The following is a 13,078-nucleotide window of genomic DNA, read 5'->3' on the forward strand; positions in this document are numbered from 1 at the left end:
TAATTGTGGCTTTCTTGGATTAATACTTGAAGTGAGGATATGAATATCAGGAAACTGGAAAAAAATAATACGTCAAATGAAAACACTTCTAAAACCAGCAGGGTTTTCCAGATGTTTTTCCTCTAAGAAGCTATTTTGGTTTTGTCAGGTTTTTGCACAGCTTCTATTAAATGGTCTCACTCAAATCAGGAAAGGGCGGAAGTAGGAACCTGCAGCCTGCTTACAGCAGTGCTGCTGCTGTGCTTTGTGAAAGACAGATGTAGGAAGCGAGGTGATTATCACTACCTGTCTTACGTCTTTGAGAGCTACAGTTTTGAAAGTAGTAAGTAGCATGCAATCCTCTGTTTGCATAAGCAAATTCTGTCTAGCATAAAGAAGTCACAGTAAGTGCCACGTGCCCTTATTAACAAAGGTAAGCAAATGTATTAAACATACCTGTGCAGGGACACACTAATAACAGGAATCATTCAGTGGAAAAATAGGATTTAACTGATGTATTTGGGTATATATAAATTTGTGACTGTCAGTAGAAGTTGCGATTAATCTTCCTTTATGTTACTTCAGTCTGCAAGGAAACTGTTAGTACTTTTTTGAAACTCAAAATCTTGCTGCTTCTCTGGTTAAGAATTGTGTTTTAACTGTGTGCCTGTTCTTTTAGGTAACCTGGCATGAAATTGCAAGGCCTCAAGTACATGGGTATGACATGCGCTGTCTGGCAATGATTGGCCGGTTTCAGTTTGTGTCAGGAGCAGATGAAAAAGTGCTTCGAGTTTTTCGTGCACCCAAGAATTTTATAGAAAATTTCAGTAACATCACTGGTATTGCAGTGGAGAAGCTGTGCTCCCATGTAAGTGTGCTAAAGCAATGCTAAGTGCAGACAGTCCTCTTTCATGTAAATAAAATTAATGCTTTAGAAAATGTCAAATTGCACTAAACTCCATGAAAATTCTTGTAATAGTTCTGAAACTTTAACCTTGTTTTTCCTTGCTCTTCTGTTTACTACTATGCATGTTGTTTCATACGTATTTCCACCATGTTGTCTTATAAAACCAGGTTGTGCTTGAAACTAAGCAAGACCTAATGTCTGAAGATTGCAAAGAGTATAAGCAAATTCTAAACAAGTCAGATCAAGCAGACTAATGTACACACTTGGTGATTAGAAAGCAAACAATGAAGCCTATGAATGTGCTTCTCCTTAATTTGAGGGTGTAGTAGTCTTGTCTAGATGTAATTATTGTTGTGTGGTTATGTGTTGTTTTTTTTTAATTGTATGCTTGGAAATAAAGCTTTCAGCACTGTTGTTAATTATTGCATATAAATATTTATAAATATGTAGTTGCTCATGCTTTAGATCCTCTTGGCTCTGGAAATTTTCTTGTGAGGCCTTTACATTCCAGTTCTTAGTTGACAATAAGTATATTTTCCTACACTGAGGAAAGTTAAGACGGCAGAGTTGCTGTCCATTGCTCCCCATTCACTTTAAGATCTAATTCTGTTTTTCTCTGCATTTTGTAGAGCAGACTTCGTTCAGGACAGTTGCCTCTCTGCAGTGCCTTGCATGCTCTTTGTATTTCTGGCTCAAAAGCGGTGTTTTCTGTGCGATTTCTCAGAAACAGATTAACTTTTCCATTTCATTTAACAATTGAAATATCTGAGAAAAATCTACTCATTCTGGATAGCAAGAAGTTACATAAGTAGCTATTTAGCGCTGTAATTCCATAAGACTTCGTAAGCATTTCCATTAATGATGTGCAAATAACATTATGCTTTTATAATGCTGGCAGATGTCATTATTTTACTTTTAGGTAGACCATCCTTATCAGCTCTTCCTCTGAGGTTTTTTTTTGATCCATGATATCACAAAGTGTTTTACACAGGCTTTGTTTAAAGGGGAAGGCTTTATGAGCTTTAATGATACAGCTACTCTTAAATAGCTTTATTGAAATTGGTTTTTTTGAATGCTTTTTTTTTAATTGAAGTGGCTAAGCATTTTCTTTATCTAACTCAAATGCCTTCCCCAAAAAAGTACTTAAAACCAAAAAAGCCAGCTTTGTGTTCAAAAAGGGTTGAATAGAATTATATTCAGTTCAAATCCATGGGATTGTCTTATACTTCGGGTTATAGAACCACAGAATGATTTAGATCGGAAAAGATTTTCTTAGATCATGAAGTCCAACCTTTATCTTAGCACAGCCAAGTCCACCACTAAACCATGTCCCTAAGTGCCACATCTTTTAAACACCTCCACATCTACTAACCACCACCACGCGACTCAAACACTTCCCTGGGCAGCCTGTTCCAATGCCTGCCAACACTTGCCATGAAGAATTTTTTCCTAATATCCAATCTAAACCTCCCCGGGCACAACTTGAGGCCTATGACTTGTCCTGTCACTTGTTGCTTGGGAGAAGAGCCCAACCCCCTCCATGCTACAACTTCCTTTCAGGTAGTTTTAGACAGCTATAAGGTCTCCCCTCAGCCTTCTTTTCTCCAGCCTAAACAGCCCCAGCTCCCTCAGCCGCTCCTCATCAGACTTGTGCTCCAGGCCCCTCACAAGCTTTGTCACCCTTCTCTGCACGCTCTCTAGTACCTCAATGTTCTTCTTTATGATGAGGGGCCCAAAACTGAACACAGGATTCGAGGTGGGGCCTCACCAGTGCTGAGCAGAGGGGGACGATCCCTTCCCTAGTCCTGCTGGCCACACTAGTTCTGATACAATTGATTGTAATGAAGAACCATTTTTGGCTTAGATGCTTAGACTTGTGTGTGCGTCTCTTACATTTTCTCATCAAATTAAATGAAGTGTAAGGAAGGGGTTTTACAGCTATTAAATCTAATCTTTTTCCATTTCTGCACAAAGGGCCTCAAGTTCACTTACCCTTTCTAAATTTTGGATTCTTCTCCCATACCTTTATGGAAGTATTTTCCATCTGTTGATTTGTCTTTCCTCTGTGCTGCTTTAAACAGCCGTGTACTCCAGTCACATGTCTGTGCTATGTGCTGGGCTGCATTTGATGTTGTGGGCACAGCCATTCCTCCCTCTTTTCCTGTTTCCAAAATGCTGCTTTATTATTTCGCCTCAGAACAGACTATTTCCCTGTCCTGTTGTGTTAAAAACTGCAGTGCTCTGAGTTGATTAATTATCATGTATATACTAGAATAAATAAGATTGCGGAATAAAACCTGCAATTAGTGATGGAGATGCATGCTTTAGAGCAAAACCCTGGAGCTGCAGCCTTAGAAAAGGTGTTTTTTCTCTGGCAGAATACTGGTCTTTGTTTTGTCCAGGGTATGTTCTGGGTGAGTTGGTAGTTTTCCAAAGTGCCCCCCTTCTCATCTCTAGAAAACTCTCTTTTTATCACAGGGATTCCTTAAACTGTAGCCTTTGAAATCTGAACCTACGTGGCAATCTGTGTGTAACCTTTCTTGTTGTTTTTTTTTTTTTTTTTTAATTCAGCAATCATCTGATCTTCCAGAAGGTGCAACTGTGCCAGCTTTGGGATTATCCAATAAAGCTGTTTTTGAAGGTATGGCTAATGAGAAATAATGGTGATGCAGCTTCATGTGGAAACGTTTTTTTTTGTTGTTAGGACTGTCCAATGTAAGCTTGACTTCAAGTTTAGAATCTAGAAATAAAATTGTCCAAACTGTTTGTTTCTTTAGCAGTACCTAAATACGCGCTTAAAAGAAAAAGAACTAGTGAGAATCTTTCCTGTTTCTCTCCTAAGCGTGCCTACTGTGTTGTGCAAACACAAAATGCTCTTTCCTTGTCTCCCATACTTTGTCTCACAAGCCTGTAGGAAGTGCACTCATTCTGCAGAGTGCTCTTGATGAGTTTCATGTGGATGCTGGTGCTCATTGCTCTCCTGTGATGGGTCTGGGAGTAGCCAGGGCAGGATATTATCCAAATTCCTCCAGCTGCCTTTATTCCTCTGCTTTCTCTGTGCCCACTACCTGTGTCCCTGAGAAGACTGGTGACTTTTAGCCAAAAAAAATCTATATATTGAGTAGTGTACTGTAAAAACTAAGTTCAGAGTTGTTAAAGCAAGACTACCTGTTGCTGCTTGTGGTTGCTCTGTAAAATACCTTGACCTCTGAAGGTACATTCTGGAGTCTTTTTCATGCTCTCCTGAAATTTTAGCACCCTTGTAGAGGCTTATAGAAGTAATGCTGCTTTGAGAGGGATCAGTCACATTTTTTGTTCCAGTGAAAATAGACATAAACCTTCTCCAGGTAAATGATACTTCGTGAAAGTATTTAAGAAAGAAGGATTAGTAAGCCAACAGTAACTACTGTTCTGTCCATAAAGGCTGGTAAAGCATCAGATGAATTTCTTGGAGAGGTGGTAAGGATTGCATTATGGGGGAACAGAGAAGGAGGGACAAGGATCTGTCTAGAAAGATAAAAATAACTGAGTAGTGTCACGGTATTGGTAATCTGGTGTTTAATGAAGTCTGGTAAAAATGCACTTACACTGCAATCTACAAATTAGGTCAAACCTGTTTTTTCTCTACTTCAGGCTTTATCACAAGGTGCAAATTAAAAAAAAAAAAAAAAAAGGCATTTTAATAAGCTTTGTCTCCAGGGTCTTCAGTGGCAATAAAGCCAAATTTTCCTTAATCATCTGTGAGAGAAAAGTAAAGTAGATTTGTTGTTTGAAGTAACAGTAGAATATATTTTGGAAAAAAAACTCCTTTTTTCTGCTTTCTTGTGGGTCCTTCTGCTGAGAGAGAGAAGGAAACTTCCTTTTCCTAGAGTATCATCACACACAGAATAACTAATTTTCATTGATTTCATGTGGCACACCCAGGAGTGGCACTATGAGTAGAAAGGCAGTCAGATTTTCCGGTGTCATGCAGCATTGCCCACCCCATGCCATCAGCACTGATGGCTTAGGTTAAAGCCCCACAGACCTCTATTCTTACTTTGCTTCATGGTGAGGAATGGTCAGATAGAGGTCTCAAGTTAGCTAAATGTTGCTAATTCCTTTTTCAAGAGGAGAAAAGACAGGATGAATGAGAAGACAGTCTTTTTGTTCTGCTTTTTCTGGATCTGCTTTTTTAAACTGCTGTATTTGAAATGTACATTTGGCAAAAAGTTAAATTCTGAGAGCAACTGTTCCCCAACTCTGTACCTTTTTCTTAAATAATACCTTAAAAGTGAAGGACAGAGTTGAATTTTAACTTAAAATTAATGGGGTCATTTCAGTTACTTCTGGTACTTTTGCCTAAAGCTAAGGACTGAGCCCTCAGCAGTTTTGCTGAAGTTTGCAAATTGTAGATGCACTTCTGCAAGTGTGGCTTTTCATTTAGGGGTCTACATTAAATTTATGGATTCGTCATTTGTATTTGACTTTTTTGCCTTAAACATTTTCACATACAAAAGGAAAGGTTTAATGTCAGGGAGGCACAAGTTCAGCTCCTGATTCTTTCACATAAATCAAAGACTCTTTAGAAATCTCTAAAAGAGACTATGCTGATGGAGAGGTCAGTCTCAGAATGGAATTAGTCCAAAGGTTAGATTTTTTTTTTCTCTTAATTCCCATGTGTAGTAGAATAACTAAATTCTAATATTCATATTATTGTAGCTTTGGAATATATTGTGAAAACATTTGTATAATAAGTGCTCATATTTTCTCTCCTGTCAAGTATGTTCTCTCTAGCTAATTAAGTCCTTACTTTGAATAGGAGATATGGCTGTTCAACCAGCTGAGGATGAAGAAACATTTAATTCCATTTCAAATCAGTATCCTGAGATTTATTTTCAACCCTTGATCCTTACAGGTATGAGATTAATTTCTCTTGTAGTAAATAGAGAAAGAGGTTCATTGAATATAAACTTGAAGCATTATTTAGCTGAGTTTTAGATTATTTAGTACTAAATTTGAATATGTTGTACAAATGTCTTTTAGCACCTCCTCCAGAGGATCACTTACTACAGAATACCTTGTGGCCTGAAATTCAGAAGTTGTAAGTTTTGTTTTTCTTTTTTATTTAATTTACAAAACTTCCAGGAGGGTATTGCCACATGTTGATGTAGTCTAGTCTTGTAACTCTTCCTATTTTACTACCTGATTTGACTTTGTGTAGAGTGTCAAATAAATAATGTGTATATAAAAATTAGGAAACAATGCAGAAAATGGCAGTTAGGACTGATGTGTCACAAAACATTATTTTGCTAGTTGTTTCTATACAAGTGAAATATGTATGTGTTTTAGCAGAAAGCTCTTAATCTTTTGAGTTTGTAATCATCAGACTCTCACTGTCCCTTTGGATGTTTGTCTTTTGAAGGTCTGTTCAGGGCACCGATCCTTGGGTTTTTTTGCCTCTTTGTTCCAAGAGAATAGCGAGGTTTCTGGTTTGCTGTAAGGAACTCTGGCACATTTTCATGGTCTTCTCTGTGCTGTGTAATGTGATGGGCTTCTCTTTCCATGCTGCAGCTTTTGTTTATGTCTGTTTGCTCAGCACATCTGCTTAAAACCTCACCAGTGCTGAAGCTCTCTCTGCATAAGGAGTTTTCTGCCTCTTTCCAGTCCATGCCACAGACTTGCAGATCAAGTTTTTCTTTCTGGTCTGGAAGTAAAGGCTGAGGCATCAAAGAAGGAGCTTTCCCCTAAATCTTCACAGAGTTGTAAGATGCAATAAGTGGAAGCAGCAGCCAAAATAGGATGTGTCTAGTGGTAGAGCAAGGTGAAGAATGTTGACTAAGATGGTTCCAAACCGAGTTTGGGTATTGAATGCTGACAAAGTGGGTTGTGGATTGCAAAGATAATAGGGTCACATGGTTATGACAATAATTGTTTGGAGATTGCAGGGTTTTAGAATTCTTCAGCTGTGTTTTGTACCCTCTTTTCTGAGATTCACAACAACTTGCAAGTTAAGGTTGTCACCTTATTTGTTCTCTAAGGATCCCAGTAACATTAGGCTTTACTTTCACAATTTTCAAAGTTTTAGTATCAATCTTCAAAGTGTAGCACCAAGAAATTGATAGTCTCAAGCTTTTTTTGGGTTTATTTATCTGAATCTCCTGAAGGAGTGGTCTGAGGCAGGAACAAGAAGAATGTTGAGCCTTTGCTGATGATTACAGCTGCCATTATGCATTGCCAGTTCTGTGACTTTATGTGGGGGGGTGGGAAATAAAAAGACTTAAGGAAAGATAGTTTGCAGGATGCTTTCATTTGGCCGAGTGGGAGATTATGTGGGAGCTCATCTTCACCTTCAACTAGGCAGTTAATCTTTGTGTGCTTTTAAGCTCTTTTACTGTGTTTGTGCTTCTAAGAGGGAAGCTGGGGGGTATTAGACCATATCTGCAGGCTTAGTAATTTCTAACTGTTACATTAACTGCCTTTCCTGTGTTTGCTATGGCCACTAATGCACCCGCTCACATAAGTAGTTTAATGAGGGATCCTTAAGTAGTGAAAAGGAACCAAGACCAAAATTTTCCTTCATTTGCCTTTGACATTTCTCAAAGTCTAGTGAGACATTAACTTTTGATATTCTGCTATGGAAGCACTGCCTATCTACTCTTATATCCTGCATTCATTAAAATAACTGCATTTTATAATGGTCTGCAGGTGGCTTATCTGAGCAATTTTCCTGGTTTTAGAGACACTGCTAATGATAGGGGGTCTTTTATGCAAGAGCAACAAGATGTAAGGCATTCATACACAGACTTTCATTTTTTTGCTCAGGATGATCTTGAAAGAAAAAACATGAAATTGCATAATGTAGATTTAAAGTTGCCATAGCAGCAGAAAAATGGTGTGAGGAACTGACTTGCTAAAAATAGCTTGTTTGTCATTGACATTTGTGTATTCCTAGCTCAGACTCGACACCAAATTTTGAAGGATTAGTGTTGGGTTTTGAAAACTGTTTGCCTTGAGTAGGTTTTATTATGAAGAACTTGCTGAATTTTTACCCTGATCTAATAACTTTAAAATAAAAATATGATAAATCCTGCAAGAGTATGCTAATCTTTATCCTTTTGGAAAATTACCATAGAGAGTTTATAAGCAGCAGGCTGAGATTAAAACCTGAGTCTTGACATATATATTTGTGTTTATATGTATGTGCATTTCATGTAATACACTTGGAAGTCTTGAGAAATTCTTTTTGACACTAGAAAATTACTGTAATCATTTGTCTGGACACTTTGAGAGTCCAGTCAGTTTGCCTGTGGATAAAAAATTGCTATGGGTTGCACATTGCTAAGGCGAAATTGCTTGTGGTTATGTGGTGGGTTGACCCTGGCTGGGCGCCAGGTGCCCAATAAAGCTGCTCTGTCACTCCCCTCCTCAGCTGGACAGGGCAGAGAGAATATGACAAAAGGCTCATGGGTCGAGATGAGGACAGGGAGAGATCACTCACCAATTACCATCATGGGCAAAACAGCCTCAACTTGGGGAAGTTAGTTCAATTTATTATCAGTCAAATCAGAGTAGAATAACGAGAAATAAAACCACATTTAAAAACACCTTTCCCCAGTTCCTCCCTTATTTGCAACACTTGCTGAGCAAAGGAGTTTATTAAACGCACATCTCTTCAGAGCTCGGAATCAAAGGAATCCCCCCCACTCCCCGCAACTAGTTATTTAGCTAATATTTGTCTACTGTGTGTAGACTGCATCTCCAATTTTACTTCCAGTCTGGTTTGTGGCTGATTCTAATTTGCGTTAGTCTGGTGGCATTTCTGCTTATTAGTTAAATCCCAGTCTGGGTATGTGAGCTTGAATTCCAGCAGAACTTGTGCAAAGACTGATTAGAAATGTATTTCTGGAGAAAGCTAGAAGTTTGTGTGTATTTGGGTTTTTTTTTTTTCAGTGTTGTTTTCCTTTTCCAAAGGGATTCTTGTCCTCTAGTTCAGGATCTTTCAGTATATCACAGAACAGACATCCTTAGACTGAGTGTTTGTGGTGTATTTCTTTGGTGATCTTCAAATATGTGGCTTCTGATTTTTGTTGGTACTGTTAAAATTGCTTTACAAGCAAATAAAAGCACATTAAGTGCTGCTTTAGTCTCTTTGTTAATCATTAGTGTAGTTCATGCAGAGCTGATGCTTTAGAACTATGGCATGGGCTGGAGAGATTGTGCTGTAGATCATTCCTAAGTGTAAAAGAAATTATACAAGTATTTAAATTAAATGCTAAACATTAGGAATTATTTGGGACGTAATACTGAAACAATAGTGAGAAGTTCCTGGCAGGCGCCTTTCATTCTTGCAAAAGGATTTAAATTAACATCAAAACCTTGACATATACTGCAAAAATGACTGTGATGTGTTAAGTATTTTTCACATTTATTTCAGGTATGGACATGGATATGAAATTTTTTGTGTTGCGTGCAATAATTCGAACACCGTAGTTGCCTCAGCATGTAAGGTAAGAAAAGATTCTAGCACCATCTAGTGAAAGGTGCCACCAGATTTCTAGGGCTGACAGAGCAGGAGTCAGAATTCAGTTTGGGCTGAATTCTGTTCTTTCACTTAAATGTGAAATGATTTTGTATAGGTGACAGTTGTTTTGCAAAGGTGAGAGTGAATGCAGATAAGCTATTATTTGTAAATTAGATATGATTCATTTGAAGATATTAGTAAGATAAATTCTAACAAATACAGGTATAAAACAGTTTCTTACTGATATATTGTCAACATTAGTAGAAAGTAGTGAAACAATCGTGAAACTTCCCAGAGGAAAGCTGAATCTAACTTAATTGCAAACCTTAGAGCAAGCCTCCTAACATCTTAGGATTTTGAAACGTGTGACTTTTATATTTGCTTTAGTTAATTCTCACTGATATTTTTTTCTGTTGATATAGGCTTCCAAAAAAGAGCATGCAGCAATTATTTTGTGGAGCACTAGCTCCTGGAAGAAACTGCAGAGTTTGTCATTGCACAATCTGACGGTTACTCAACTGGCATTTTCTCCTAATGACAAATTTTTATTAGCGGTTTCTAGAGACAGGAATTGGTCACTGTGGAGGAAACAAGACTCATCAGATTCAGGTAAGATACGTGAAGTCGATATATACATTTGAAGACATCATGGTTTGTTCATTATTTTTGGCTTCAAAATATTTGGAAGAGAATTGGTAAAATATTTTAATGGACATTTTCCTTACAACTTTAAAGAATTAATAGTGTTGTAAACTCCTGTGGCTATAAGAAGTGCAATTAATAGTGTATAGGAAAGCTAGAAAGGGAATTAAAATATAGAGAATAATATAATCAGGCCTTAAATGCTGTTTAATTTATGGGTGTAATGAAGTCTGCTATTCTTCTTGCTGCCTTCTACTTGTGATTTTTATGTTTCAGATTTACTGAAATCAAGTATACATGCTGCAGTGTAGTGCCTGAACATCAAACTGGTGTTGAGTGAAGGAAAATCTTCTTCTCGGTGTTCTGTGCAGGCAAGGCTGGAAGGTTCATCGCTACACCCATGTCCTGCATAGAGCTGCCTTGGCCCTGTTTGCAGGGCATGACACTTTGAGACTCTTGAGAGGATTAATCTCTATCTTTGGTGTGGCTTTCCGATAATCCTGCGCAATTCATTAATTTGGCTAGGACTGGATCTGTCTGGAAAAAGAGCTGATAGTGAAGGTTCAGTTGACTTTCTCATTAATACTTTGAGCCTTGCAAAATCATGAGGAGATTGCTATTGAACACTAATGGATTCACAGTATCACAATATGTTTGGGATTGGAAGGGATCTCAGAAGATCATCTAGTCCAATCCCCCTGCTGGAGCAGGAACGCCTAGGTGAGGTCACACAGGAACATGTCCAGGCGGGTTTTGAATGTCTCCAGGGAAGGAGAATCCACAACCTTCCTGGGCAGCCTGTTCCAGTGCTCTGTCACCCTTACTGAGAAGAAGTTTTTTCTCAAATTTAAGTGGAACCTCTTGTGTTCCAGCTTGATCCCATTACCCCTTGTCCTATCATTGGTTGTCACTGAGAAGAGCCTGGCTCCATCCTCGTGACACTCACCCTTTAGATATTTATAAACATTAATAAGGTCACCCCTCAGTCTCCTCCAAACTAAAGAGACCCAGCTCCCTCAGCCTTTCTTCATAAGGGAGGTGCTCCACTCCCTTAATCATCTTTGTTGCCCTGTGCTGGACCCTCTCCAGCAGTTCCCTGTCCTTCTTGAACTGAGGGGCCCAGAACTGGACACAATATTCTAGATGGGGTCTCACCAGGGCAGAGTAGAGGGGAAGGAGAACCTCTCTCGATCTCCTAACCACCCCCCTTGTAATACGCCCCAGGATGCCATTGGCCTTCCTGGCCACAAGGGCACAGTGCTGGCTCATGGTCATCCTGTTGTCCACCAGGACCCCCAGGTCCCTATCCCTAACACTGCTCTCTAATATGTAATTTCCCAACCTATACTGGAACCTGGGGTTGTTCCTGCCCAGATGCAGGACTCCACGCTTTCTCTTGTTAAATTTCATCAGGTTATTCCCCGCCCAACTCTCCAGCCTGTCCAGGTCCCGCTGGATGGCAGCACAGCCTTCTGGCGTGTCAGCCACTCCTCCCAGCTTAGTGTCATCAGCAAACGTGCTGATAGTACACTCAATTCCCTCGTCCAAATCGTTAATGAATATATTGAATAATACTGGCCCCAGTACTGACCCCTGAGGCACTCCACTAGATACTGGCCTCCAACTAGACTCCGCACCATTGACTACCACTCTCTGGCTTCTCTCCTTAAGCCAGTTTGCAACCCACCTCACTGCTCTATTGTCTAGACCACACCTCCTCAACTTAGCTGTGAGGATGCTGTGGGAGACTGTGTCAAAGGCTTTACTGAAGTCAAGGTAGACCACATCCACCGCTCTGCCATCATCCATCCACCTTGTTACATTCTCATAAAAGGCTATGAGGTTGGTCAAGGTACCCTAGGTAAAGCCATGCTGACTGCCCCTAATAACCCTCTCATCCTTGATATGCCTTGAGATGGCACCAAGCATAAGCTGTTCCATTACTTTCCCAGGGTGGGGCTGACCGGTCTGTAATTACCCGGGTCCTTCTTCTTGCCCTTTTTGAAGACTGGAGTGACACTTGCTTTCCTCCAATCCTCGGGTACCTCTCCCGTTTCCCAAGACTTGGCAAAGATGGTGGAGTGCGGTCTAGCAATGACTTCAGCCAGCTCCCTCAGCACCCGCGGATGCATCCCATCTGGACCCATGGATTTATGGATGTCCAGACTATTTAATTGCTCCCTAACCCAGTTGTCATCGACTGAAGCAAACTCCTCCATTGACCTGGCTTCATCTGGGGTCTCATTCCTAGAACAGATGCTTGTGCTGAAAACAATTATTATTGTACTGTTGGCTTAATAGCACATAAACACTACTGGGCTTTACAGAGTTTTCCTGGAGATTGGCAGCGAGTTTTGGCCTCTTCAGACAGTGTCCGGTTGTATTCTGGCTTGAGATTTCTGTTCTATTCAGGCTTCTATTCTAAGGCTTGGCATCTTGTCCACAGTAGTTACACAATGTTTCAGGCTAAGGAGTGTGAGTTCTCATAGGATGCAGAGGAAATCCTCTTTTCATCTGTTCATCAACAACTTTTTTGTCTACAAAGAACATCATTATCAGTGTAAAGCAAAACTGCTGGTATTGGCATCCCAAGAAGTGATTATTTAAAGTCTATGCTCCAAACTGGCAGCTTTTCTACTTAGGAAAACCATTCCTGTTCGCTGATCTGCTGATCAGATTTATTGCCTGATGGTTTGCATCTTGAAATGGCAGCCCGTCTCTTCGGGAACCTTTAGAATTAGATCATTATGATTTGAGCTCTTGGGGCTTTACGGGTAAATAGGAATGGTATTTTTGGGGATATGTGTACACATGATAAATATTGCAATATGCTAAAAATTTTGAAGTCAGTGTTCGTATGAAAAACTTGTACAGAAAGAACCTGAAGGTCTTATACTTGAACTTAAGTTCTTCTGAAGCAGATAGATGTGCGAAAGATCAAACTATTACTACTGTTGTAGTGCTATAAGGGTGACTGATATGGTTTTGAACAGGTGCTAATTATCGTTGTGATTACTGTTGGAAAAAAATATTTATCTGGTGCTAAG

General features: G+C 39.5%; 1 protein-coding gene across 1 annotated transcript in view; it reads left to right on the plus strand.

Moving 5' to 3' along the window:
- The window catches only part of ELP2 (elongator acetyltransferase complex subunit 2), a 39,238-nt gene that overhangs the window by 22,991 nt on the left and 3,169 nt on the right, over nt 1-13,078 (plus strand). The window contains exons 13-18 of the mRNA XM_082046832.1: nt 659-847; nt 3,458-3,527; nt 5,688-5,783; nt 5,912-5,969; nt 9,303-9,375; nt 9,812-9,998. Of these exons, the coding sequence (XP_081902958.1) occupies nt 659-847; nt 3,458-3,527; nt 5,688-5,783; nt 5,912-5,969; nt 9,303-9,375; nt 9,812-9,998 (673 nt within the window). The remainder of the gene's footprint in view (nt 1-658; nt 848-3,457; nt 3,528-5,687; nt 5,784-5,911; nt 5,970-9,302; nt 9,376-9,811; nt 9,999-13,078) is intronic.

Source organism: Streptopelia decaocto, assembly GCF_964273445.1.
Source record: "Streptopelia decaocto genome assembly, chromosome: 2".
NCBI lineage: Eukaryota > Metazoa > Chordata > Aves > Columbiformes > Columbidae > Streptopelia > Streptopelia decaocto.